The following is a 27,087-nucleotide window of genomic DNA, read 5'->3' on the forward strand; positions in this document are numbered from 1 at the left end:
CCTGTTGTCTCACCCTCGTTCTTAACTGTGAGTCATTTGTAAGTCAAATATTTGTAAGTCGGGACTACCTGTAACCAGAGCCGGTCCAACAATGAGGCGAATTGAGCGGTCGCTTCAGGCGCCAAACATACGGGGGTGCAGTTCAGACTGCTTTTCTGTTTATTTGTTGTAAAACATGATGTTTTGGTGTTTAATTTGTAAAATCTTAATGTAATTTGATGTTTAATAGGCTTTTCCTTAACCCCTCCTTATTATCTAACATTTTCGCTTATCCAATGCTTTTATTTTTCAGTGATTTTTTTTTTGGGGGGGGGGCGCCAAAATTCTGTTCGCCTACACTTGAAAAATACCTAGGGCCGCCAACCCTGCCTGTAACTCACAAAACTGCAAATTCCAGAATTCTATGGAAGAACTTTGAACAATGGTGTGAAGCTTGACACCACTTTCACTGCCATGACTCAATTCTGTGGAATAATAGGAGTTGTATTTTGGTGAAGCGCCAATACTCTTTGGCAGTGAAGGCTTAACATTTTGTAAGAATTCAACACCAGTCATTCCATTGCACTGAACCCTGGAATTGAAAGTGGTTTCAAACTGCACTAGTTCTACAGTGTAGATGCACCCATAGTGCTATAATTGTGCAAGGTGAAAGGTTTCTTAAAGTGATAAGTATAAAACTGTGAAGGTGGGGAGGATAAATATTATACAAATGATAGAAATAAGTAAAAAGAGAGAGAGAGCAGAGGGAGAGAGATAAATGACATTCCACCAGAGAAAAAAGGAAGGTGGTGATATAAAGATGAAGTGATATTTCAGAGTTCAAAAAGAACCCAACCATAGCTAAATTATGAAGAAAGAAAGAACACGAAACATCTGACATTTGCACAGAAATTGGGATTTGATGGATGCTTTTACTTAGCAGAGGAGTGGAGAGTCACTACAGGAATACTTTATGCCCCATGCTTGAGGTAAAGACTGATGGCTCCACTGCCATTTCTTTGGCCTGAACTTCTCAGAATTAGACTGTTTGCATTCAGTCAACACTTCAGTTTTATAGTCCTGGGGAGCCAAACATGGCTAGCCTTTTGAACCCTGGGCTGTCTTCTGTCTGGCTACACCCTCATCTTCTGGAGCCAAAATCATTTAAACAACTGCACAATAGCAGGTAATTAGGATGGAGTCTGTTAATCCTCTGCTCTGGGCCCTGAGGCATGTATTTAGCAGAATCAGCTGGGGGTGAAGGTTGAATTGCAGTTATCAAAGCCTGAGGTTACCATGTGAAAGGTTGAAAGATAAGGTCAAGGAAATGTGCACCGAATAAAGGAAGGCCTAGACAGATAATGTTCAGATTAAAACCCTTCTATGGAGACATTGACTATGGTTCCCTTTGAAAACAAATTAAAAGCAATTCACCCCTCTAGAGGAAAGTCGAATCCCTTCTTTAAAAACAAATCCCATAGCTGTGCCAGTTATATAGCCCTATCTTATGTTTTGGCTAAGATAAAGTTTGATCTCAACATCATGGTATTGTTTGTGTTTGGGCCATCTGCACTCACGCATTTTGGCCAAAGTAGCTTTTCAAGAAAGTAACAATTTGTTCATTTCTAATGGATATCTTATGTATGAGCAATTCTGCCCTTCTTAGCCAAAAGTTCAAAGGTTGGGAAAGCACTTTTTTGACTAAATTTCCAAGAATCTCCAGCCATTGAGCAAGCTGATGTAGATAAAATGCAAGAAAGCAATTTTTCTATCAAGTCTATTGAATTCACATTGAATTTATGACCTGGTAGATTATTTTGGCCATAATGGAGATTTTTTTTTCATATAAAATAATTCAGAATATGAGTGGAAAGGAAAATTATGGTTAGTTTTTCTTGTTTTTATGTGCCTTGAAGTCATTTCTGACTTATTGTGCGTGTGTATGTGTGTGGCTTTGTCAGTTCCTTCCTCTAAAATATAGCCTGTAGCACTTGTTGGTAGTCTCCAAGTAAAAACCCAAGCTGATCTTTGCGCCCAAGTTCAAACAGAATGTGGTGCCTGTTTTCTTGGCAATTTTATTCGAAGGAGGCTTGCCATTGCCTTCTTCTAAGGATGGGAGACTGCAATTTCCCCAAATGTAATCACCAAATCTCTGTTGCTAAGCAGGGATTCAGATCATCAGCCAGAAACCTAGTCCAATATGCAAACTATAATCACATGAGGTTTGATAATCGCATAAATAACCACTCCCTAATGCAGAGATTTGGGGATTTGAACCCTTAAAGAATGTTAGAAAACCCTGTTCATTTCACTGCTTCATAGAGTACAAAGATACCATACATGTCCACCCACTGAGATTGCCTATGGTAAATAACACATTACTTGCTATGGATGATGAGATACATATTTCTAAGATGCCCCTTTAAAGGCTGAACTATAATGATTTGAAGATTCAGAGAATGAAATCTTGACTGGAAAAAATTTTTAATACCACAAGCAATTTAAGTTGATGGGCTTTCACTTTTAATTGAGTCACATTTCTTGCTTGTTATATTTTGATTTCCTATGTTAAACTCTGCATGAAGAGAACAAAATACAATGCAAGAAAGTCTGAAGCCTTAATCCCTCCCCACGCAGCCTATATTATACACAACCTATATTTATTTTTCATTTCAGCAGATCTTCTTACATCAGCAGCCATAAGACACCATTAATTAATCATAGAACTAAGCCTAAAAATAAAAACAATTCTGTTTTCAGTGTGTATTGTGTATTAATTCGTTATGAATCTATGCAAATCTGGTTGACAGCATCAGGAATAAAGATAGCATCCCATTTCCTGTGCTGTGAAGAATTCTGACACATTTATTCCTTACTAAATGAAAGCTTCTTTCTTCCTAAAGATGATCATAATAAAATTAATAAAAAAATGAATAAATTGTGAAACAAAACACAGCTGAGCCCACAAATGAATGTTCAGAGCAATGGACTAAACGTTTCCTTGAGCAGAGCTATAATTTGGGAATGAAAAGAGTAGCCTTTCCTGAAAGGCCCTATAGATAGGCTGGATTATAAACACTATCATCTTCAGATAGTTGTTGTCCAAAATATTTGGAGCTCATTTCCTCAGTTCAGTTTGTTTCTACATCCTTTACGTATGGCCTTTCTACAATATATTTCATCTCAATCTGCCAGGCAATGTAGAATGAACAGAAACATGTAAAGCAATACCTAGATCAGTGGTTCTCAATCTGTGGGTCCCCAGGTGTTTTGGCCTACAACTCCTGAAAATCCCAGACAGTTTACCAGCTGTTAGGATTTCTGGGAGTTGAAGGCCAAAACATCTGGGGATCCACAGGTTGAGAACCTCTGACATAGATGGAAACACTGAAAAACAAATAATACCCCTAGCATTGATTTTGAGCCAGAAAATAACATCCATTCCAACATTCCAATATTTTGTGGGGACAGTCCTAGTTATTCTTCTGTGAATCCACCTTTTTTGGCTGCTTTTAAAATGTCCCAGTTTCAATCTCCTCCTCCCATGTTCCTCAGCTTTCTCAGCTTCGTTCCAGTGGTGCAAAGTGAGTTCAAAATGCAAAATTCTTATAGAACAGGAAGAGACAAGAATGCCATCTTGCCTTCTGTGTAAATTCAAGCAAAAGCAAACTTCTGCAGCTTCTCTCACTTGTGTGCTCTTCTTCCTCATTAATGATATTGGCCATCTTGACAACACTCAGAAGATGTTTAGTCTCATTTCTCCCAGTTTTTATCTGTGAAATGCTGGGGTACTATCAACATTAAACTGTGCTATCAACACCAAACAACATTAAAAAATGGTCTGAGGAAAGGAGACTTAATTGCAAGGTAACTTCCAGTGGTAGCTGATGCCTTCCTTGTCAGTGAGGCCATGAATCTGCTGAAACTGTAATCTGGAATGTATAGGAACTGTCCAAGGTCTTAACTCTCTTGACAACATAGCTTCAGCACCTTAGAGAGCTTATTTAAAGGTTGTACAAAACTTTCATCACTTAAGTAGTATGGAAGCTACTAGCCACCCAAGTAGTCACAAAAACAGAAGGTGCAGTACTAATGCAGAACAGGAAGACTTCCAAAGAACCAGGTAGAAGGGTAAGAGGCGGTCAGAATAGAAGGAATTTACTCTCATAGGTAACCAGTGGAGAAATCAAGATAAATAACACCTAATTTGATGCTGAAAATTAAACAGTTACATACTAGTTCCTGCCAGGCAATTGATCAAGTCAAACTGTGTCAGAACTTCAGAACTTGGTATAGTTACTTTTTGTACTACAACTCTGGGAATCCCACAATGGTTGAAGGATTCTGGGAGTTGTAGTACAAAAGGTAACCCATCCAACCCCAGCTTTGCAAACTTTCAAAATTATTTTCCTAAATTATTTTTTCTTCTGCCCCCCCCCATCTCTACCTTCTAGAAATATATTTCCCTAGAATGATACATTCCCTAGCTAGAATGTTACTCCTTTCAAAGTTACTTCACAGACTTTTTTGTACCTCCCCAGCTCATTCCATTTTTTTTAAATGCCACCACAACGCTTAAAAAAAACTCACTTCCATCCTGCCATTTGTCAAAAGTATGACGTTTTTCCTATGGGAGAAAGCTCAGCCACAGTTAATTATGCCGTTTTTCCCATTAGCATGAATCTGGATGACATGACACAAGATGAAAATACAACATGCTAACAGTAAGTCAAACAGCCTGTTTAACAAATTGAAGAAGGCAAGGGACTAACTCCATCATTATGTAAAAAGTCTGAAACCCAGACAATCTGACACAGAGACCCCCAGAAAACAGGAGATGTTTTTAACAGACGCCATGGCCATGAGCTTCCATAAAAGTCAAGTTTCTGGCATTATGAGCCAGGTCTTCGCCCCAGTCTCCAGATGAAAGTAAACAGACCTCCCACACGGTGTCCATTCTTTTCTTTTTCTTCACACCCCCATCCCCTTTTGAAATTCTGCCTTCAATAGCTGCAAGCTGGACAATTTATTGGTGGAACACAGCCAACGAGAGAATACTTTGCCTGGACTCCTGTGGAACTAACACAGTTGTGAAATAGATTATTGTTATTTTCTCTCCCCAAATATAGGCCTGTAATTCTGCTCATCTTACTCCACTGGGTCTTCTCTCCCTTCATCTAAACATTCTCTTCATTCTCTTGTTACACATTATTATGAATTATGGGAACATGTGTTCAACACAGAGATATAACCAGGTGACTGCTGGAGACTAGGGTGGACTTAATGTTCTAAAACATCTATCTTTGTGATTTCTTTTCTTCTCAGGGAAGAGAGAAATGCTTCTCCATAAGCGGTCTGTGTGGCCAGAACAAGAATAGTTTTCCATACTTTACACGTACATCAGTGAAGAAGGATGAGAAGATCATGACACATAATAATCTATCCAGTTGTAGACATGCATGAAGTTTACACTCTACCCCTTTTCATAGATACCACTAGCTGGTGAATGTGGTTTACTTAGAGAGTTTTTACTCTGGCTCGTAGTAATACGTTGACCTATGACAACCAGGTGATGTTTGTGAACTTTTGTATAATGGGCCTTCTCTTTTAGTTCTGCACAAATCATTGCTTTTAAATCAGTGTTTCACATGCATTTAATTAAATACAATTTTTCAAGATTATTTTAATTGTAACTTTTAAAATGTGTTTTATACACTTTTGCTTGTTTAGTCAGCTCTCCGTATTCATGGATTCTGACTATATGTGTATATGTGTATTTTATATCCAAAAGGCAAACCTTGATTTTGCCATGTAATATAAGGGACACAATTTTACTACACCATTGATACACAGTAAGCCCTTGGTATCCAATGGGGTTTGGTTCCAGGATACCCTGTGGCTACCAAAATCCATGGATGGACAACTACCACTGTATACAATGGGGTAGTAAGGGATTTGTTATATAAAAGGATCACCTTTTGGATTTTTAAAAACATTTTCAAGCAGTGAATAGGAGCCCCCAGTGGAGTAGTGGGTTAAAGCCTTGTGACTTGAAGGTTGGGCTGCTGATCTGCAAGCTCCAAGGTTCGAATCCCACCCAGGGAGAGTGCAGATGAGCTCCCTCTATAAGGTCCAGCTCCATGCAGGGACATGAGAGAAGCCTCCCACAAGGATGGTAAAAACATCAAAAAACATCCGGGCTTCCCCTGGGCAACGTCCTTGCAGACGGCCAATTCTCTCACTCTAGAAGCGACTTGCAGTTTCTCAAGTCGCTCCTGACATGAAAAAAAAGCAGTGAATGGTTGAATATGTGGATATAGATGAACAACTGTACCAGGACTTGATCATCCATGGATTTTGGTATCCATGAGGGGTCCTGGAACTGAACTTCAGTAACCGCCAAAGGCCCACTGCGTTTCTTTTATTCTGTTAGCCACTGTGAGTCTCATTCTTGACAAAATGGTCAGACAAAAAGTAACTGATTGATTTTAAACATAACCCCTGTTATGCTGGCTGGGGAATTCTGTCAAGTGAAATCAAAAGAAAAACTCTTTCTAAGCCCTCGTGAAATATGTGTTTTATCCCGATCTCTCTTCCTGGTCCTACATCTTCTGGCTTTCAGAATAATTTTTAGCTGCATGGATTGATGATGAAATACAAAAAAAAAATCAGTGAACTCCCTTTAAAAGCAGGCGGGTGGAGGGGAGAGAGAGGGGGGGAGGGAGAGAGAAAGAAGGAAGGAAGGAAGGCAGGCTTGCATTTGCTGAATGGGAGAGGCTCAAATTATGCTCAGCTGGTTTAATTCACACTGAGAGCCTTCCCTGGCTTCCTAGTATTCAGATGTGTTACTTCCCCTTTGTGGTAATGGCCCATGGCGCTGGGCCAGAGAACATTATTAATTTCAGAAGTGGCCTGAGAGCAAACCCGCAGCGACAAGAGAGGAAGTGGCAGGGAGGCCATCTGTTGGTTTCGACAGAACAGTAGGAGTCCTGCTCCGTGGGTTCAGTGAGGAAAGCAGATTAATAATCCACAAAGAGGAAACTGCCTAAAATTATCCACAGGCCATATTTTTTTAAAAAAAAAAAATCACTTGAGCTGCAGCTGGACAGGAAATTGCTGGCACTGTTTGCACTTTCCTGCTCTGTACATTACAGGGGACCGCCAAGAACAAGAAAATGCTCGATGTAGGATTACAGGAAGGATGTGTTCGTACACTTGGAGACATACTCCTTTTTTAATGTGGTCATACAGCTATTCCATTTTCCCCCTCTATAAAAGATTTTCAGAAATGTTTTCATTTCTTTTCTCTCTCTGAGAGAGGATTATAGTTCTCAGAATTATGCTAGGTTGGGGATGGAGGGTTCAAGATTCATATTCTTTTACTGGGCTTCCCATAGACTTCTAGTTGGCCACTGTGTAAACAAATGGTTGGATTTCAATAATTCCTCTGACTAATCCAGAGTGGCTTTGCTACCTTCTTAAATCAGACCAAAGGCTGAAAAATTAAGAAAGAAATTCTGTGAAGTTCTAAAAAAAAACCTCTGATATCGAAACATTTTTAAACTCAGGAACACAGGAGAAATAGTACTTTGAGAAGAGAATAGGTCATAGAATCATCGAATAATAGAGTTTAAAAAGACCCCATGGACTATCTAGTTGAACCCCCTGCCATGCAGGGAAAGCACAATCAAAGCACCCCTGATAATAGATGGCCTGTTTAAAAGCCTTCAAGGAAGGAGTTTCCACCACACTCTGAGGCAGAGAGTTCCACTGATGAATAGCTTTCACAAGAAGTTCTTCCTAATGTTCAGGCAGAATCTCCTTTTCTCTAATTTGAACCTATTTCTCCAAGTCCTAGTCTCCAGGGCAGCAGAAAACAAGCCTGCTCCCGCTTCCTTATGGCAGCCTTTCAAATATTTAAACATGTCAATCATGTCTCCTGTCAACCTTATCTTCTGCAGGCTAAACATACTCAACTCTTTAGGACACTCCTCATAAGGCATGGTCTCCAGACCTTTGATCATTTTAGTTGCCCTCCTGTGCGCAGATTCCAGCTTGTCAATAACTCCAATTCTGTGTCCAGAATTGGACACAGTATTCCAGGTAAGGTCTGACCACAGCAGAATAGAGAGGCTGTCCTGCTCTGAAGCTCTCTAGAGATGAAATTACCTCACAGGCAGACTGCAAGGCTTTTATTTCTCAAAGCATACAGTATGGTTACAAGCCAAATGCCATCTGAAAGTTGCTTTCCCTCTCACCTAATGATATTCCTCACCCTGGCCCTCCCCTTCACCACCCCATTTCCATGTAGACACTCTGTCCTGGTCAGCTCTCCCCTGCTTCAGGTGTGCTACTAGCCAAGGCATGACCTACTTTCATGGTTCCCCACAACACCAGGAAAGGAGGTCATGTCAGAGTCATGATGATTTCCCTTGATCTAGAGCCACTATACTCCTTTTGATACAGCTCAAAATCCCATTGGCTTTTTTAGTTGCAGCATCACATTGTTGGCTCATGTTTAACTTGTTGTCTACTACGACTCCAAGATCTTTTTAACAAGGATTGTTGATCAAACCAGGTGTCAGCCACTCTGTAACTATAGATTTCATTTTTTTCTGACTAAGTGAAGTATCCTACACTTCTTCTTGTTGAAATTCATTTTATTAGTTTGGGCCCAGCTCTCTAATCTGTTGAGGTCATTTTGAATTTTGATCCTGTCTTCAGGAGTATTAGCTATCCCTCCCAATGTGGTATCTTCTGCAAACCTAATAAACACGCCCTCTAATTCTTCCTGGACCACATCATGCATCTGAGAGGAGAGATAATAAGACTACCTGTACATTACAATCCTTTAATTTTGTCCCCCAAGCTTCAAAATCTCTGCTGATCTTTTGTAGACTATGCTTCGCAACATCATTGGTTCCCACATGAAACAACAGAAGAGGTGGATGGTCAGTGGGCTTGATGAGTCTCATCAGTGGGTCAGTTACATGGTTGTTTTTTGCCCCAGGAAAACAGCATACTTCTCACATTTGCAAATCCCCAATTCTGTTCCTCTCAGAAGGGAGTCTCCTACTACCAGTACACGACTCCTCTGGGGGCAGACAGGGCCCTTTTCCTGTGTTGAATCCAGTATGATGCCCATCTCCTGAAAACTGACCTCGTTGTTCTTGTTCCTGTTCCGCTTCATTTTGACTGAATTCTGAGGCAATAAAATGATGTTTTCTTCAGAGATCTCCCCCCTGAGTTCATCAAGAACAATCCACTCAGCTGTGTCCAAGAACCCCTCATCCTCCCCAGACAGTTCTTGTTCTGCATAATTTCTAACTGGGGAAAGAGCTTTCATTTGATTCTGTAATACAAGATTTTGTGTATGTGAATTGGCCTCCTCCTCCCTAAAGACATCTGGCATGAATTCATCAGTTGTATCTAAGAACTTCAACATGTTCTAATTCTTCATCACCTCTGACAGGATAGAGAACTTCTAGAGAGCTGTGGCGCAGGCTGGTGAGCAACCTGCTGCAATAAATCACTCTGACCATGAGGTCATGAGTTCGAGGCCGTCAATTAAAAAATAAAAAATAGCCCCTGCTCGTTGCTGACCTAGCAACCCGAAAGATAGTTGCATCTATCAAGTAGGAACTAAGGTACCACTTATAAAGTGGGGAGGCAAATTTAACTAATTTATGACGTTGGAATGAGGAAGTGCCGTCACAGTGGATGATGAAGCAGCTGCTCCCCCCTGTGGCCAGAATCAAACATCCCCTCAGGAGAAGATTAAATTGCCTCTGCGTCTGTCTCTGTCTCGGTTCTATGTGTATATGGGCATTGAATGTTTGCCCTATATGTAATGTGATCCGCCCTTAGTCCCCTTCGGGATGAGAAGGGCGGAATATAAATACTGTAAATAAAATAAAAATAAAATAAATCAGTTCTATAATTCCAGATTTCAGAATGATCCTTGTGTCCAAGGAAAACTCAAGCTTCCTGATCTCCTTAAGTGTAGTGATTTGGGCCTTCATTTGTGAATTCTTCCCGTCTAACAATGCAACTTGTTTGCATTTGCTGGAGATGTCATTTACCAAGTTCTGCCAAAAAGACAAACATTCCACAGGTCCTACAGCTGACTGCTGCTCCCATCCTAGTTTAGACAATAAGCAACAAAAGCTTAATTTCCATTTACTTTCTGGAAGTGCCATACATTTTAACAAAAATCTTAAAAGAAAATCTGTTGGCAGGTCAAAAATATAAAAATGGGAAGGACTTCCGGTGGAAACATGGAGCAGCAAGCTAGTAAGCTGGCTGGAACACAGGGTACTGCAAGGATAATAATGACTGTTTAAGAGTCAGAAATTCCTCTTCAGAAAAACATAAACCCTCAAAACTCAAAAGATTTTACCTCCCCATTTTAGCCCACTGGAACTGGAGGAGGAGATGAGAGAAGGGACATTGCGCTCTCCAGCAAATTGGCATCAAGGAGGCAGAAGCTACTCCAATCTACTTCTTAACAACTCTGTATTCCCACAAAGATTGCAAAATGATTGAATGATGCCCTTAAATCTGCCGTAAATTTGTGGCAAATAACATCTCTGAAGGTAAATCTATTTTTTTCATTGTTTGAAAGCTATAAAGCCTTTAAAAAGACTAGTTAAGTTTAACTATTGAAATTATATTCTAATAATTACCTGCTAGTGAGGCTATCTGGTGATTATCTACATAAAGAAAAAGAGATTTAATCTGCTAATATTTAAACTTTAAAAAACAAAATGTGGGGACCAAAATTGTTTACCATACCTGAGAACAGCATTGGACAAAACAAAAGCCAGCCATATGGAAACCTTGGACTTACACCAGAAAGCAATTATTGAGTGGAAACAGGAGGTATAGCAGAGTAGAAAGAGGAAGTAATTGAACCATAGAAGAAAATTTATAAAGAAGTCCATAAAGCTTGGAATACAAGAAACAGGAAAATAACAACTTTCCAGAATTTTAGGCAACAGCACATCAAATTTTAAAATCTTTGAAAATTGGATGTTTATTTAAATGACAATTTGCACAATTGTTAATCAATGACTACAATGACAACAAGCCTAAGAACTAAGGACCAGAAAGATGAGAAAGACTCTCCATGGATCTTTAGTGGATGAAGATCCAATGAGAGAAAGACTAACTCAATTAAGAGTCATTACAGATGGAATGAAAAGAATGGAGATAAGAATGGAGGAATAAATCATGCAGGCAGAAAAACACCTAGGAAAGGGTCAGAAGGACATGAGAGAAGATATGCAGTGGTTGGGAGGTGCAATGGGTGGTATTTTGAAGCAGTGGGAGCAGCAACAACAGAAAATAAAATTAATTGAAGAAACACAAAAGAAGATGCAGATGTATTTCCAGAGGGGTTCAGCCCAACTTCAGTGGCTGGATTATACACAAAGATTATATTCCTTGAGACTGAGAGGAATCCCTGAATCAATATAGGAATTGGATATGGTAGTAACAGACACTGTGGCTAACATCCTTGATAGAGGAACAGAGAAAATGGCCAGGATGGAACTTCAGAGGCTTGTAGTTCACCTGCATCCAGAGAAACTGTGACCCCCACCAACAATGGACTGGGACCAAACTTGGCACACAGACCCAACATGGCCAACTGTGAATACAAGTCAAGTTTGAGGGCGATGAGTTCGAGGCCAGCCCATGGCGGGGTGAGCACCCGTCAATTAAAAAATAAAAAATAGCTCCTGCTCATTGCTGAACTAGCAACCCGAAAGATAGTTGCATCTATCAAGTAGGAAATAAGGTACCACTTATAAAGTGGGGAGGCAAATTTAACTAATTTATGATGTTGGAATGAAGAAGTGCCATCACAGTGGATGATGAAGCAGCTGCTCCCCCCTGTGGCCAGAATCGAACATCCCCTCAGGAGAAGGTTAAATTACATCTGCGTCTGTCTGTCTCTGTCTCAGTTCTATGTGTATATGGGCATTGAATGTTTGCCCTATATGTATATAATGTGATCCACCCTGAGTCCCCTTCGGGGTGAGAAGGGCGGAATATAAATACTGTAAATAAATAAATAATTAAATAATAGACCCAACCTGGCCGACTATGAATACAGGTAGGGTTTGGAGGTTATTGACCTTGACATATGACAGTTATAGTTCAAACTTGTCCAGAGAGCTCTGAACCAAGCTGACAACAGATGTGGACAAAACTTGGCACATAGACACAACATGGCCAACTATCAGGAGGATTGACCCATGATTTTGGGAAATGTAGTTCACCCACATCTTTATGCATTTTCTAATGAGAGCATTCATAAAAAACAAAAGCAAAGGCTGAATTTTTCTAATAAATAGCCTTACAAATTACCAAAATGATATTACCTAACATCCAAAAATGAACAATCCCTTTTCAAATAACCCGGGCATCACAGAGTACCCAAGCTAGTCAGTAATTAAAGTGAAATTATGTATGTATGTGGGTGGAGTTCCCACAGGCTCCCATTTCCACAAACAGTTAGGATCCCCACCAATGAGGAGCCATCAAAGGCCCTTCCTCCAATAAAGGAAAGCGTCATGAACATGTATAAGAGCCACCAACCCCTGCAAATGTCCTCCACAAACACAATACTGCTCACCACCCAAGTTAATGCTTTCATACGGGAGCAATTTCATTCTAGATTTGATGTATGTTCTACACCATGGACATCTCAGCGTTTCTTACTCTCACAATTGGTGTGGAATTTGCATGATCCCACCCACTGCCTCTCCAATAACCCTTTGCTACTCTTTTTCTCTGTTGCACAGCAAACAGAGTTGCATTGCTCCACAACTGAACATACTGAAAATGTTCAGGAGACTAACTCTATATGATGGAATTTGTAGTTCACAATGCATCAAGACAGAGCACTGTGACCTGCACCAACAATGGACCTGGACTAGATTTGACATAGAGGTCACCCATGACCAACAAAAAATACTGGAGAAGTTTGGGGGCTACCCCCTGAACCAAATTATAATGGATTTGGACCAAACTTTTCCACCCACTGCTGAGGAGGCTGTTCAGGTCTTGAACCGGTACTTGGCAGCTGTGATGATCTGGATGAGGGCAAACAAATTGAAATTGAATCCAGACAAGACAGAGGTACTCCTGGTCAGTCGAAAGGCCGAATAGGATATAGGGTTACAGCCTGTGCTGGATGGTATTGTATATCCCCAAACTGTCAACCTTAAATGCTTAAATCAGACACAGAAGGAAGATTTATAATGGTATTGATAGAATTACATACTAAGAAAATACTAATTGTTACTATTTATGCTCCTACAGTGCAAAAGATGGAAGATATCGAGTATACGGATATGATTTTATGGGAGACTACTACTCTATTGTGGATTTCAATACAGAAAAAAACCCTATAAAACCAATTCAAGATAATTAAGAAAAATTTCCAAAAAAAAAACCTTCTGAACTATGATCAAAGAACTTTCAGTCATAGACATCTAGAAATTCTTACTTCCACAAGAAAAGGAGTACAGATTCTTTATCCACAAATTCCACCCTCCATGGCTTGAAAATATTCAAAAAGAAATTTCAGAAAGCAAACCTTGATTTTTGCCATTTTAAAAAGGAGACATAATTTTACTTATGTCATTGTATGTAATGAGGCTTGAACATCCATGGATTTTGGTATCCAGAGGTATCCTGAAACCAAACCTTCAGATAACAAAGACCCACTGTATTAAGCACAAGACATCACTGAGATTTCATCTTGGTGAGTGGTTATCTCTCCTTCATTTTAAGATTTTTAAGCCAAGGTTGTGTGGCCACTTCTCAAGACTCCTTTAGCTATAGTCCTTAGGCCAACAGAAGCTTGGATCAGACGACCCTTAAGATCCCTTGAGTCAATGTTATTCAGATTGAATCCATCATTGTGCAAGTGCCCTAAAGGAGAGAGAGAAACTAGCTGCAGAGGATGAGTAGGGTACAGACAAACATTGTAAAAAACAATATACTCACTGATGCTACTTAGTCAGAGATGACTGACTCATAATGCCCCAGTAGGCTTTTCTTCTTCAGATTTTTCTCTAGCACAGAAAGTAAAAAGCGGCTGTTGTAATCTCTCTTGCTGTTTCTCCTGCACCAGGAAGTAAGCCCACCAAAGAGCATAAATATTTTTTAGTGTTGCTGACAGCAGAACTGACTGCCTCTTTCTATGATTTGAAATTGCTAGTAAAGCTGGAGAGTATTGTCAAGGCAAATTATTTTTTCAATTTATTACTATGATTTAATATTATTCAATCATCCTTAACTACAAACACGTGTACACGTTCAATGTATTTAGAAATTCCTATCATGTACTCAGTACAACTCTTTCCTAAATAAGTGTGTCATAGTTTAGATGGTGTGCAGTCTTCGATATCCTTGGGAGAGCTTAAACACAATATGGATATGCTTGATTATTTGGTTTACTTCTGATTGGCAATTTCTCTAGGGGCTCTCCAGTTTTGCAGGATAATTTCAGAAGTACTCAACTCCTCCAGCTTAAGCTCAAGACTGTCTTGCTCCCCCACCAGCCTTTTCCAGGGCTCATAGCACTTATTATGATTGTGCAGTCTCAATGTGCATCTACACTGTAGAATCAATACTGTTTGATAGCACTTAACTGCCCTAACCCAATGCTATGGAATCATGAAAGTTTGAAGTTTTACAAGGTCTTCAACCTTCTCTGCCAAAGAGTGCTGGTACCAAAGCAGTCGAAGTTGTGTTGTGTGGTTTCTGGGCTGTATGGCCTTCTTCTAGTAGCATTTTCTCCTGATGTTGCACCTGCATCTGTGGCTGGCATCTTCAGAGGATCCTGTAAAGATGCCAGCCACAAATGCAGGTGAAATGTCAGGAAAAAACGCTGCTAGAACACGGCCATACAGATGGCAACCACTCAGTGCTGTGATTCCGTCCGTGAAAGCCTTCGGCAATAGTTAAAGTGGTATCAAATTGAAATAACACAACACTAGATGCAGTCTCAGTGTGATGGAGAACAACATAGGACAGCTTGTTTACCCCAATAGTAAAAGTAGCTAGACACCAAAATGTGAATCTGATGGCTTGACATTGGCTCTGATCTCCCAGCCTGAATGCCGTTTGCACATACATACAAACATCCATGGGACAAGTTCTTTTTCTATATGAGTAAAAGGACTGTGTAAACACTCATTTTGTGTCAAAGAAAACAGGATTCCTCAATACCAGTGGCATAAATGTTGACTTTATCCTAGAGAGTTGCTATGTGTTTGGAACAGACATGACAAATGGGGAAAAAAGAAAATCTGAGGTTCCCGTTTTAATCTTTAAAAAGTCCTTTCTTCGGCTCAGTGTGAAGGAAAGGATGTACTCTAGAAAATGTGCACTCAACCTGGCCTAAGATTCACTTTAAGAATCAGAAAACCTTACCTTGTATCTCTCTTACCATCTGATGTTGGTATACCTCCTACAAACATCTTATTTCAGTGGTTCTCAACCTTCCTAATGCCGTGACTCCTCATGTTGTGGTGACCGCAAACATAAAATTATTTCCATTGTTGATTTTGTGATTTTGCTATTGTTATGAATCTTAATGTACATATCTGATATGCACGGTGTATTTTCATTCACTGGAACAAATTTGGCACAAATATCCAATATACCCAAATCATCAGAAATAAGTGTTTTCTGATGGTCTTTGATGACTGCTCTGAAACCCCCCTGGTGATACCCCCCCCAGGGGTCCTGACCCCCAGATTGAGAAATGCTGTCTTACCTGAAATAGCCCACAAGAGAGGCACAACAAATAAGCTAATTCAAGCTCACTGAAAGAGGAATTATAAGCATAATTCATGAACTGAAATGTGGTATTTGTGTCCACACTATCCTGCTCTCAGCAGAGGAAACCTACATGTATGTATCCCCCCCCCCCCATCCTAACTAAAGTAATGTTGGTTACAGAGGTGGTATCATCTGTTATCTGATCAGCAAGCAATATACACACTTGAAGTTGGCAATGCATGCAGATCTCCTTCTCCAAATAGGGTCAAGGGTTTGAAGATCAAACGTCACATCATTCTACCTATTTGCAAAGGATAAGAAGTTCCATCCTTTGGATTCATTACAGAATGCATTAGGTAGAAGATAAACCAGTTCACGTCTCCATAGCCAAAAATAGTTATTTATTAATAATTTACGATCTTACATTCTTTAGAATAAAACCTCAAATTTACACTGGCAAATTAGAGAATCTCCCTTATTGACCATCGTATGCAAGATTCTCTTGCATATACACAGCTATACAATGCTCACACACACTTCCAGTTTTATACAAAAATAAATGCAATTTTTTTGCATTTGAGGTGAAGCTCCCTGAAGAGTTTGTACAGAGGTAATGCACTGTTTAGCACATATCAATTTTTACTCATTTGTTTAGAGCAGAACAAAAAGTAGTTCCTTCTATGTGAAAACAGAACTCTCTTCCAAAAGAAAAAAGCAAGCTAAACTATTTACAAAGATAAGGCCAAAAAAAGTCATAATGAGACCCTGTACTGATGGCACACTCAAGAAATATATATAAAGTGAGAAAGAAAGACTACCACCACAAAATAGGGAGAGGGGGGAACTGATATGATCTTATCCATCCACAGAGTGTGAATGGACAAAACAACCTCAAAGCAGACATTCAGTTTCTAACAAAGGAAGAAAGTTTGTCTCATTTAACATGCTGCAGATGTAACCTTTGCACTGAGAAAAGAATGGATTACCAAAGATGACAAAAATGCCATCCCTCACATTGACCTCTTGTACCTATCATTAAAACTGATGTCTCTTATTCATTTGCAATTTAAAACATTTACATCGATCAAAAACCAAGCATGATAAAGCTCTTGGCAAACAAATATTCCAAATATATTGAGCTGAAACCCTTCTTTGGCTCCTCTAAATCGACACAAGGAGAAAAAAACCCTAAACAATTAAGTCTTCATTGAAGACAACAGGTATTACAAATGCAACAAATACATTTCTCTCAGTCTCACCACAGAAAACATGTGCTCAGAGTGTCTGTTCTCCCCCTAACCGTGTTTGGAAGTCCTCAGTTCCAAGTCACTGCATAGGTCGGGTTTTCTGTTCATTTTGTGCATTCAGCAAAAATAAGCTGCCTACCTAACCAACAACGGCTGAAATTTCTTTTCTTTTTCCCTGGGAGAACTCAGCAAGTCCCCTTCCTTTGCAATAGCAGATTTCAAACTTTGTAACCTTTTATTTTTGTTAAGCACACAGGCGGACCCCTGCTCAATAGCAGTGGCCACAAAAGAGTGCAGTGTTTGTTTGCTGCTGTCAAAGAGAACCATTGAGGAATGATCACATGACCCAAGGCTAGAAGGGCTGGGAATTGGCTGGCACTCACGTGGACTGCAGCGAGTCCACTTGGAAGACATTTTGGTTGGAAGGAGTGGTGAAGTACAGCTGTTGGCTGGGCACCCGGTTGTCACACGGGCTGTTCAGCCCCAGAGTCCTTTCAAAGTCCAACAGTTGTCCCATGAAATTAAAGTTGGGGGAAATGTTGGATTTCTTCATCTTGACAATGTCATAGGCATCATTCATGGAGAGGTTGAGCTTTTGCATAAGATAGGCAACTGTCACGGTGACTGAGCGACTGATTCCTGCTAGGCAGTGCACAAGCACCCCACAGTTCTTCCCACGAGCTTCATCTGTTAGGCAAAAAGAACAAGGAAGACTCCATAAGATAAAGATTTTCATCTGACATGAAAAAAAGATTCAAGAACCCAATGTTAAGTGAGATGAGACCCACAGGCATGCATGTCAACAGAACTGTGATGTTCTCCAGATGTTGTGGGCAGTACTTCCCATCAACCCCAGCTGGGATGACTAATGGCCATGGAGAATAGAGAAGTCCAAAACATTGGGAGGGTTGTAAATTCCCCATCCCTTGTTTTACCTCACTACTCTTTTCCTACATTTTGATTACATTTGACAGGAACATATATGTTATGTACTGAAGTAGAGTGCAATATATGTCTCGATATGATGCCTCATGAACTTGAATGTATATTGTAGTTGGGTTTTTTTTATCTGTTTATTCTATTATGCTTACATTATTGTGATGTACTTTGATTGTTGTTTATGTGATTTTAATATGTTGTAAACAACTTTGGGTCCCGTGAGGGAGAAAAGCAGGATATAAATAAAATTATTATTATTATTATTATTATTATTATTATTATTATTATTATTATTATTATTATTATTATTGTGCTTGCATTGCCTTCCCAGGAATCAAGTGAGGCAGGCCATGCTAATTTCTCTTGATACACCCATTTTTTTTAGTTAGAGGCAGGTCTTTCAGATATTTATCAAATCCTTGATGCATCTCAGCAGTTAACCTATTTAACCCAATTACATAGCACCACCTTTATTATACAGCTATGGGACAACATAACTGGAAGCTCTCTGGTATCTTTGTAAGAAACCCAGCTTTTTGTGTTGCAGATCCCAGATGCGCTGGCTATACTGACAGAGGAATTCTGAGAATTGCAATCCAGGGAAGCGACATGCAAGGTCTGCATAGAGGGCTCATTCTTCCTGGCACATTTTTAACAAAAGACAAAAATCTGCATTTCCTACACAGAGAAAAGCAGACACACCACTCTACCTTAGCCTTCTGCTTGATATGCCTATTTTCTAGGTACAAAATGCATTTATTTTTAACTAATTAAAGGGAACTCCCAGGCCTGTAGTCTAAAACAGGTCTACAGCAAAAAACTTCACCGTGCGATTCTACCCACTGTGCAGCTTAACGACAAATTGACTACAAGGATTCTCTGTAAAACCACATTCTCCCAAAAGATTAAGACATGTTAGCCTGCAGCAGAAACAGGGCTGCAAAAGTGGCCATAGTGCCTTGGCAGCACAATGTGAGAAGATAAAAGCCACATCCTGCTTCACCAGATACAGCAAACAGCTTCTAATGGATCCCACAGATAATAAGATCTGTGCTTTTTCAAGCGGCAACAACAACACAGAGCAGAACACTTGCTCACCAAAAGAACGGCGCCCTAGTATGGCGCTAAGTGTGGAAAGCTCTACAATGTTGCCCTTTTAGAGAGACAAGCAGATTGCAAAGGTCTATTAAATTATTCTCCAACTGCTGTGCAGTGCAGTCGAACAATGAAGGCATTCAGCTCTTTTAAAAGAAAAAGAGAAGTCACAGGGGACAGCCCATTAGGAGAAACAGGATGTCAACATTGCTAGAAAATGGGTTCCTTTGTAATAGGAAGTACATTATAATGCCTGGAGATTAGTTTCCTTGTGGCTCGCAGCCCACAGTTTCTTCTTGCTGGGCTCAGATTACCTACATTCTGCCCTATCACCAGCCTCGCTCAATCAGATTACAGCTCGGTATATTCCGTCACTGTTAATGCAATCACCCTCCCAATACGGGTGTGGGGAGAACACAACTGAATCATTTCACAGAGGAGGAGAAAATACTTTTTCATTCATGTCCACTTTTACTCTTGAGTCTTTGCCATGTTTTAATGTATACCTGCTTATGACATGAAAGCTGGGCCTAGGAAAGTTACTTTTTCTGGCCTACACTTCCCAAAATTCCACTGGCAGCACAGTCAATGAGGATTCCAGGGGTTGTAGGCCAAAAACTACATTTTGGAAGCTCTGCGAAAAGTGGGAAACTTAAGAAAGAAACTGTTCAAAACATTTAGATCAAAAGTGATCAGGTTTTGTGGAAGTCAATGGAATCAAGGGGAAAATCATATATATCTCTTCTCAGAACTAAATATTTAATGGGACTTACTGCTTGACAAATATCCATAATGTATTTTAAAACTAACTAGGTTCAAATATGCAACCATATGGATTCATATTTTGGTAGTTAGGGGTGTGCTGATCTTTTAAAAAAGAATGCATTTGATTAAATCAGTGGTTCTCAACCTAGAGTGCCCAAATGTTTTTGGCCTTCAACTCCCAGAAATCCTAACAGCTGGTAAACTGGCTGGGATTTCTGGGAGTTGGAGGCCAAAAACATCTGAGGACCCCTCGTTGAGAACCACTGGATTAAATAGATGCCTAAATCCACATGATCTGAGTAGACCCATTAAACCAATGACAATTTTTCTAGTCAAATAACTGGTTTTAGGCAAGTGTTAGTATTAATATAAAACAAAATTGTATTGTATTTTATTTTTGTTTGCTTTCAGTTTTTCTGCTCAAATTCAAAGACGTCCATGAAAATTGATAAAGAAATGTTATTGCAGAATTCTGACAAATGCCAACTTTGATTTTAATTCTTAAAATGCTTCCACACACCTGGTAAGCTCATAATCTTTTCCCGTTTTAATAGCATAACCAGGAAGACCACACAAAGCATGCTGCTAATAAGGCAGTGGTTCTCACCCTGTGGGTCCCCAGGTGTTTTGACCTACAACTCCCAGAAATAAAAGCCAGTTTAACAACTGTTAGGATTTCTGGGAGTTGGAGGCCAAAACCTCTGGGGACCCACAGATTGAGAACCACTGTAATAAGGTAACAATGAAAGAAGACAAATCACAAAGACTCCAGTTATTCATGAAATCTCACCTATAAAAGAGATGGCCTCAGGAAAGAACTGAGACAGATTTTGGCTCCAGTGGTCAGAGATAGGGATCTGCTTGTATTTAAACTCTCCAGCATTCTCAAAGAGGTTCGGCAGGTTGGGGGTGACATTCAAGATGTATTTAATGCCAAACTCTTCCAGAACATCCAAATTAGTGGAATCCTTGGCACAGCCCAGGTAGAGGTAAGGTAAGATCTCAACTGGGAAGGAAGGCTGGTTGTTGCACAGAGGGCTGCCATCAGAGTCGGTGGCACTGTTTGGATCTCGATCAATGTCAGATTCAATGTCTGAGGAAGAGTCTGAGCTGATTCGGAGGCCTCCTAGACCCAGGACTGGCAAAGGGGGAGAGCTGCTGCTACAGGAACTGTCTAGGTTAGTTTCACAATGAAGAGCATATTCTGCCTGGAACTTGCTGAAACCACCTGAGAAGAAAAGCAGAAAGACAGAGTTTGGATGGGAGCTCACATGGTGATTTTCTTCTTCAATGGAAGTCTATCAACTGGAAATGCATAACTGGAGAAATCCTGCAAGACTATACAGTTGAGACACCACCAAAAAAGAGGAAAGAATAAAGTGTGGTTACAAAAAAATGGATCATCTTCTGCAGATCTCTGAAATGCTATATTTGAAGAGCTCATGTTTACTGAAGAACTTTGGAAGAGAAGTACTTGGTCATGCTGGCTAGAGCAGTGGTTCTCAATCTGTGGGTCCCCAGGTGTTTTGGCCTGCAACTTCCAGAAATCCCAGCCAGTTTACCGGGATTTCTGGGAGTTATAATAATAATAAAAATAAAACTTTATTTATACCTCGCCACCATCTCCCCAATGGGGACTTGGGGCAGCTTACATGGGGCCATGCCCAAAACAATACAATATAACAAAATATAAAAACAACACATCATAACACAATTAAACAATACAATAGATAATAATTGAAGGTCAAAGCATCTGGGGACCCACAGATTGAGAACCACTGGGCTGGAGGATATTGCCAGCTCTGGCCCAAAAAGTAGCTTTTTTTTAACTCAGGACTGTCAGATTAAGGTTAGGTGTGTATGCTGGTCTCTATTCCTATGCAGTCCAGTAGGAAAGGGGGTATGAATTCTGCTCCATCACATCAGTAAGAGCAATTCTGTATGATGAGAAATAGGTCACCCTACTGACACAGCTGACCCACACTGTCAAGCACTAAACAAATCTACAGTTAAGCAGGGGAAAGAGTCAGGATGTCAGGAAATTTCAGAGCTACACAGTGAATCCATTTTCTCTTTTTTAACCACTATATTCAATTCATCATTGGGTATTTCTGGTCCCCAAATCCTTAGGCTCTGCCTAAACCAATTCAATTCATTTCAAAACCTGCCACACTATTAAGGAAACAAAAAGATAAGCCCCCATTCAAGGGATACCATGGAAACCTTTCTCTTCTTCTTCCTCTTCTTCCAGTCTGCTTGTTGTTGTTTCTTGCAGGGGATTCCTCTGCAAAGCCCTTCCCTCCCCCCAACTTCCCATCAAAGACTTCAGATTTTGCAAGCCTCTCTAGAGTTCCCTTCTCAACAAAGGGAGACAGGAGGTAATAGGATTAGCAGCTGAAGGGCATCCTGGTCTCAAAGGACTTCCTTTGAACCCCAGACAAATGTAACCAGTGGCTTTTACAGCTCCTTGGCAGTTAACCACAGGCACCCGGTATCTTAACATTTTGATCTGGTAACTCACCCCCAGGGTTTTGTTTGTTTGAATCCATGGGCCTCTTCATCTCCCACCCCTAAGTCTGAAAACCACTGGGTAGTGAGACAGCAGACATTTTGGAAATGAAAGATCTGTAGGAGCCTTTTTCTTCTGTGTGGGTAGCAAGGTTTGCCCCACATTTCAAGCATTATAGCAAGTGAGAACTAAAAATGATTTGCAGTTAGAACTCTGACATTTGGATACCCTTGACTGCCCCTTTTGTCTGGATGCCTAAACTGTATTTCGAAAGGCTCATCTGAAATGCTAAGTTGAAAGTCGGAGACTCAAGATCATTTTTACTTGGAGAGCAGAATTCTCCTTGGGGTGTGATGCTCTCATTCTCTAGCCCTGGGCACAGCCCTGCTTTTTGTGCCAATGTGCTTTGACTTCAGAACATACTCAGCCCTTCCAGCATTTCAGAACTTGCAAAACATGGTCCTGAATGACTATCCCAAAGTCCTACCAACCAGGCGCCACCCCTTGTGAGTTGGATGCAGGATAGAGACTACCCTAAACTTGCTTTCACCCAGGTAGAAGGCAGCTCAGAGCATAAGGTCTAAGGTATTTAGATACCTCAAAGTAGAGAAAGGGACTGGAATGTACTGGAATCAAACCTCAGGTCCCTTCTACACTGCCATATAATCCAGGGCCCCTTCCACAGAGCTGAATAAAATCCCACGTTTTCTGCTTTGAACTGGAATATATAGCAGTGTGGACTCAGATAACCCAATTCAAAGCAGATATTGTGGGATTTTTCTGCCTTGAAATTCTAAGTTATATGGCTGTGTGGAAGGGTGCCACGTTATTAAAACACATAATTCACATCTGATTTGAACTGGATTATATGAGTCTACACTGCCATATAAACCAGTTCAAAGCAAATAATCTCGATTTTATAAGGCAGTATAGAAGGGGCCTCACTGGATACCAAGGGCACACTGCATATATCTTTACTGGGACTAAAGAGTCCCATAGTAGTGCACTGGGGTGTCATAAAATTACAAGAGAAAATTGAAGGGAGATTTGCACATCGCTGCACAGGGACTGACAACTCAGCTTACATAAACTTCTAATTCAAGATGGAAGTTGTAACTCTCATTAAACCAGCATCCTGTCATTGATGCTTCACTCTGCATGGATTAAGAAATATATAGGGGGGCTCTTGTAGTTATTCTGCCATCTGGGAAAGATGTTGGTGGGAAGACTTCAATTGGAGAGAAAAAGGAGGTTGCTACTTTAGAATAAAAGGGGAAGGGAGGAAGAAAGAGAGAGAGGGGGTGAGGAGGAAGAAAGGAAAGAAGAATGAAAAAGAAAGAAAGAGAAGGAGAGAGAGAGAAGGAAAGCAAGAGCCAGGGGCTGAAGGAGAAAGACGGAAGAAAGGAGAGAGGAGAGGAAGAAAAGAAGGAAGCAACGGAAGAATGGAAAAGGGAGGAGGAAAGAAGGAACCAGAGGCAGAAGAAGAGGAAAGGAAGGAAGGAAGGAAGGAAGGAAGGAAGGAAGGAAGGAAAGAAGGGAGAGAGGAGAAAGGAAAGGACAAAAGTAAGAAAGTAGGAGAAAGGAAAGAAGGGAGGGAGAAAGAGAGACGGAAGGAGGAAGGAAAAGAAAGGGAGAGAAGGAGAAAGAAGATGACACCAAATGGCAAGGGATAGCCAGTACATCCAGAAGACAGGAGCAGAATCCAAAGTGATCTTCACAGATGAGAGAGATGGGCCAAAACTAACAAAATGAAGTTCAACAGGGACAAATATAAGATATTCCACTTAGGCAGAAAAAATAAAATGCAAAGATACAGAATGGCGGACAACTGGCTCGACAGCAGTACGTGTGAAAAAGATCTTGGAGTCCTTGTGGACAACAAGTTAAACATGAGACTATAATGTCATGTGGCAGCTAAAAAAGCCAATGAGATTTTGCCCTCCATAAATAGGAGTCTAGTGTCTAGATCCAGGGAAGTCATGCTCCCCGTCTATTCTGCCTTGGTCAGACCACACCTGGAATACTGTGTCCAATTCAGGGCATCACAACTGAAGAGAGATGTTGACAAGCTGGAATGTGTCCAGAGAAGAGCAACTAAAATGATCAAGGGTCTGGAGAACAAGCCCTATGAGGAGCACCTTAATGAGCTGGGCATATTTAGCCTGCAGAAGAGAAGGCTGAGAGGAGACATGATGATAGCCATGTATAAATATGTGAGGGAAAGTCATAGGGAGGAGGGAGCAAGCTTGTTTTCTGCTGCCCCGGAGACTAGGATGTGGAACAATGGTTTCAAATTACAGGAAAGGAGATTCCACCTAAACATTAGGAAGAACTTCCTCACTGTGAGAGCTGTTCAGCAGTGGAACTCTCTGCCCCAGAGTGTGGTGGAGGCTCCTTCTTTGGAGGCTTTTAAACAGAGGCTGGGTGTCCATTTGTTGGGGGTGCTTTGAATGCAGTTTTCCTGCTTCTTGGCAGGGGGTTGGACTGGATGGCCCACGAGGTCTCTTCCAACTCTATGATTGTATGATTGCTGGGGAGGACAGACAGGGCCTTCTCAGTGGTGGCCCTCGGCTATGGAAATCCCTCCCCAATGAAATCAGGTCCACCTCCTCCCTCCTGACCTTCAGGAAAAAACTTAAGACATGGCTGTGGGATGAAGCATTCAAGCAATAATTGAAGAAGTGCAATAATAAGAGTGAATTAATGTGATTGACAAATGGATAGACCTTGGACTATGATTTTAATTTGCATGATTTTTACTGATACTAATGTTTTAATTGTTTGGCTTTTAATTGTATTTGATTTTTTTTGGACTTATATGTCAACCTAACAGTTGGGAAGGTAACGGTGTTCCATGCAGTCATGCCAGCCACATGACCTTGGAGGTGTCTATGGACAACGGCGGCTCTTGGGCTTAGAAATGGGAAGCCTTTACCTTTACTATGTTGTTGGCATCAAATTGTTGCCTGTTGTAAGGACTTCAGGCGATGGGAATGGTGGGGTACGAATGGGGGAAAATAAAATAAATAAGAAGGAAAAGAAGGAAGGGGGGAGCCAGAGGCAGAAGAAGAGGGAAGAAAAGAAGGAAGGAGTGAGGAGAAAGGAAAGCAGAAAAGAAAGAAAGCAGGAGAGAGGAAGGAAAGAATCATTGAAAGAATCATTCCAAGAGACCTTATGGGCCTTCTAGTCCAACCCACTGCCAAGAAGTAGGAAAATCGCATTCAAAGCACCCCGGACAGATAGATGGCCATCCAGCCTCTGTTTAGAAGCCTTCAAAGAAGGAGCTTCCACCACACTCGGGAGCAGAGAGTTCCACAGCTGAACAGCTCTCACAGTGAGGAAGTTCTTCCTAATGTTCAGGTGGAATCTCCTTTCCTGTAGTTTGGAGCTGTTGTTCCTCGTCCTGTTGCCTCATCACACTAGAGCCTGACTCCACTTTGAATCCTGCAGAATTCTGGGGTTTGTAGTTTGGTGAGGTCCAGGACCTGTCTGGCTGATCTGTTTAAAGCCCCCTCCCTAGAGTGGATTTAAGGTGGATCCAAGCTCCAGCGTGATGAGGTCCCTAGTCTCCAGGGCAGCAGAAAACAAGATAGAGAGAGAGAGAGAGATGGGGGGAATCCCGGGGCACCCTTCCCTCCCTCCCCTTCCTCTCCCTCCCTCCGGAGGGGCTCACCTTCCAGGTAGAAGGCCTTGCAGCCGTCGTCCTGGAGGCGCTGGAGCAGCAAGCCCAGGACGGAGCCGGCGGCGGCGTTGTCGTTCCACCCGCCGCCGCCGCCGCTCCCTCCGCCCGAGGCGCTGCTCTCGTCGTAGAGGACGACGGTGTCGGTGCCGCAGCGGCGGGCGAACTCCTCGCGCTCCTCGGGCCCGCGGGCGAAGAGGGCGCGGAGGGGCAGGTTGCCCTTGCGGAGCCGGCGCAGCATCAGCCCCGGCAGGGCCACGCTCACCGCCGACTCGATGTGCGAGGACTCGTAGAGCTCCTGCGGGCGGCAGTCCATCAGCAGCAGCCGCTCGTTGCCGGCCTCCAGCTGCTCGTGGAGCCACGCCACCGTCTTCCCCAGCGCCGCCATGGACGCCGACGGACGGAGCGTATCCAGCATCGGGGGCAGGAAGGGCCGAGAAGGGAGGGAGTGAGCGAGTGAGCCGAGACCCGAGCTTAACTAACCCCCGTTAATGCCGCTCGGGGTGAATGAATCCCTGGGTGAATGAATCAATCCTGAATGAAGTCTTCTTGCATCGTGCACTGGCTGGCTGTCTCCCTTCTTCTCTCCTCCGCCTGCCTCGAGCCCACCCTGCCTCCCTTTCCGCCCGAATCCCGCTCTCAATGTCCCCTTTTAATCCTCGCTCCGCCCCTCCCCTCTGCAAAAAAAAAAAAGCCAAAGCCGGAGTTCCTCAATGGATCCCGCCGCGCGCGGCGTCTCAATGGAGCCCTTTCTCTCCGGCTCCGGCCAATCAGCGCTCTCCGAACGGCCCCGTTGCCACGGCGACGGTCCGGCTGGAACAGGTCCGGGTGTTGATGAATTGGTAATGAGTTTGTCATTCACAAAAAAAAAAAAAAAAAACGGAAAGGAAAGGAATTTCCGCTCCGGATAAAGCCGAGGGCAAACAAGCGGCGGCGTCGGCTCAGTGGGGAGGGAGGGAAGGAAGGAAGGAAAGGAGAGAGAGAGAGAGGGAGGGAGAGAAGAAAGGGGAAAGGAGGGGAAAGAAGAGAGAGGGGGAGAGGGAAAGCGCAGCCGCGGGAGAAAGCGGGGGAGG

General features: G+C 41.7%; 1 protein-coding gene across 1 annotated transcript; it reads right to left on the reverse strand.

The window, feature by feature from the left end:
• Positions 1-16,160: 16,160 nt before the first annotated feature.
• dusp6 (dual specificity phosphatase 6) lies at positions 16,161-26,698 on the reverse strand. The gene is made up of 3 exons (XM_003221118.4): positions 26,009-26,698; positions 20,617-21,054; positions 16,161-17,714 (listed from the first exon to the last, which is right to left on the reverse strand). Exons 1-3 carry the CDS (start codon positions 26,430-26,432, stop codon positions 17,407-17,409), a joined length of 1,170 nt encoding a protein of 389 aa, XP_003221166.2. The 5' UTR covers positions 26,433-26,698; the 3' UTR covers positions 16,161-17,406.
• Positions 26,699-27,087: the final 389 nt, after the last annotated feature.

This window comes from Anolis carolinensis, chromosome 5 (genome assembly GCF_035594765.1).
Source record: "Anolis carolinensis isolate JA03-04 chromosome 5, rAnoCar3.1.pri, whole genome shotgun sequence".
In the NCBI taxonomy this organism is placed as follows: Eukaryota; Metazoa; Chordata; class Lepidosauria; order Squamata; family Dactyloidae; genus Anolis; species Anolis carolinensis.

Excerpts from the sequence above, each read along its gene's own strand:
- dusp6 (XM_003221118.4), bottom strand. The coding sequence starts at position 26,432 with ATGCTGGATACGCTCCGTCCGTCGGCGTCCATGGCGGCGCTGGGGAAG. Across the intron at positions 21,055-26,008 it reads CAAGGCCTTCTACCTGGAAG|GTGGTTTCAGCAAGTTCCAG; the intron begins GTGAGCCCCTCC and ends TTTTCTTCTCAG. Across the intron at positions 17,715-20,616 it reads TGAGGCCATCTCTTTTATAG|ATGAAGCTCGTGGGAAGAAC; the intron begins GTGAGATTTCAT and ends TTTGCCTAACAG.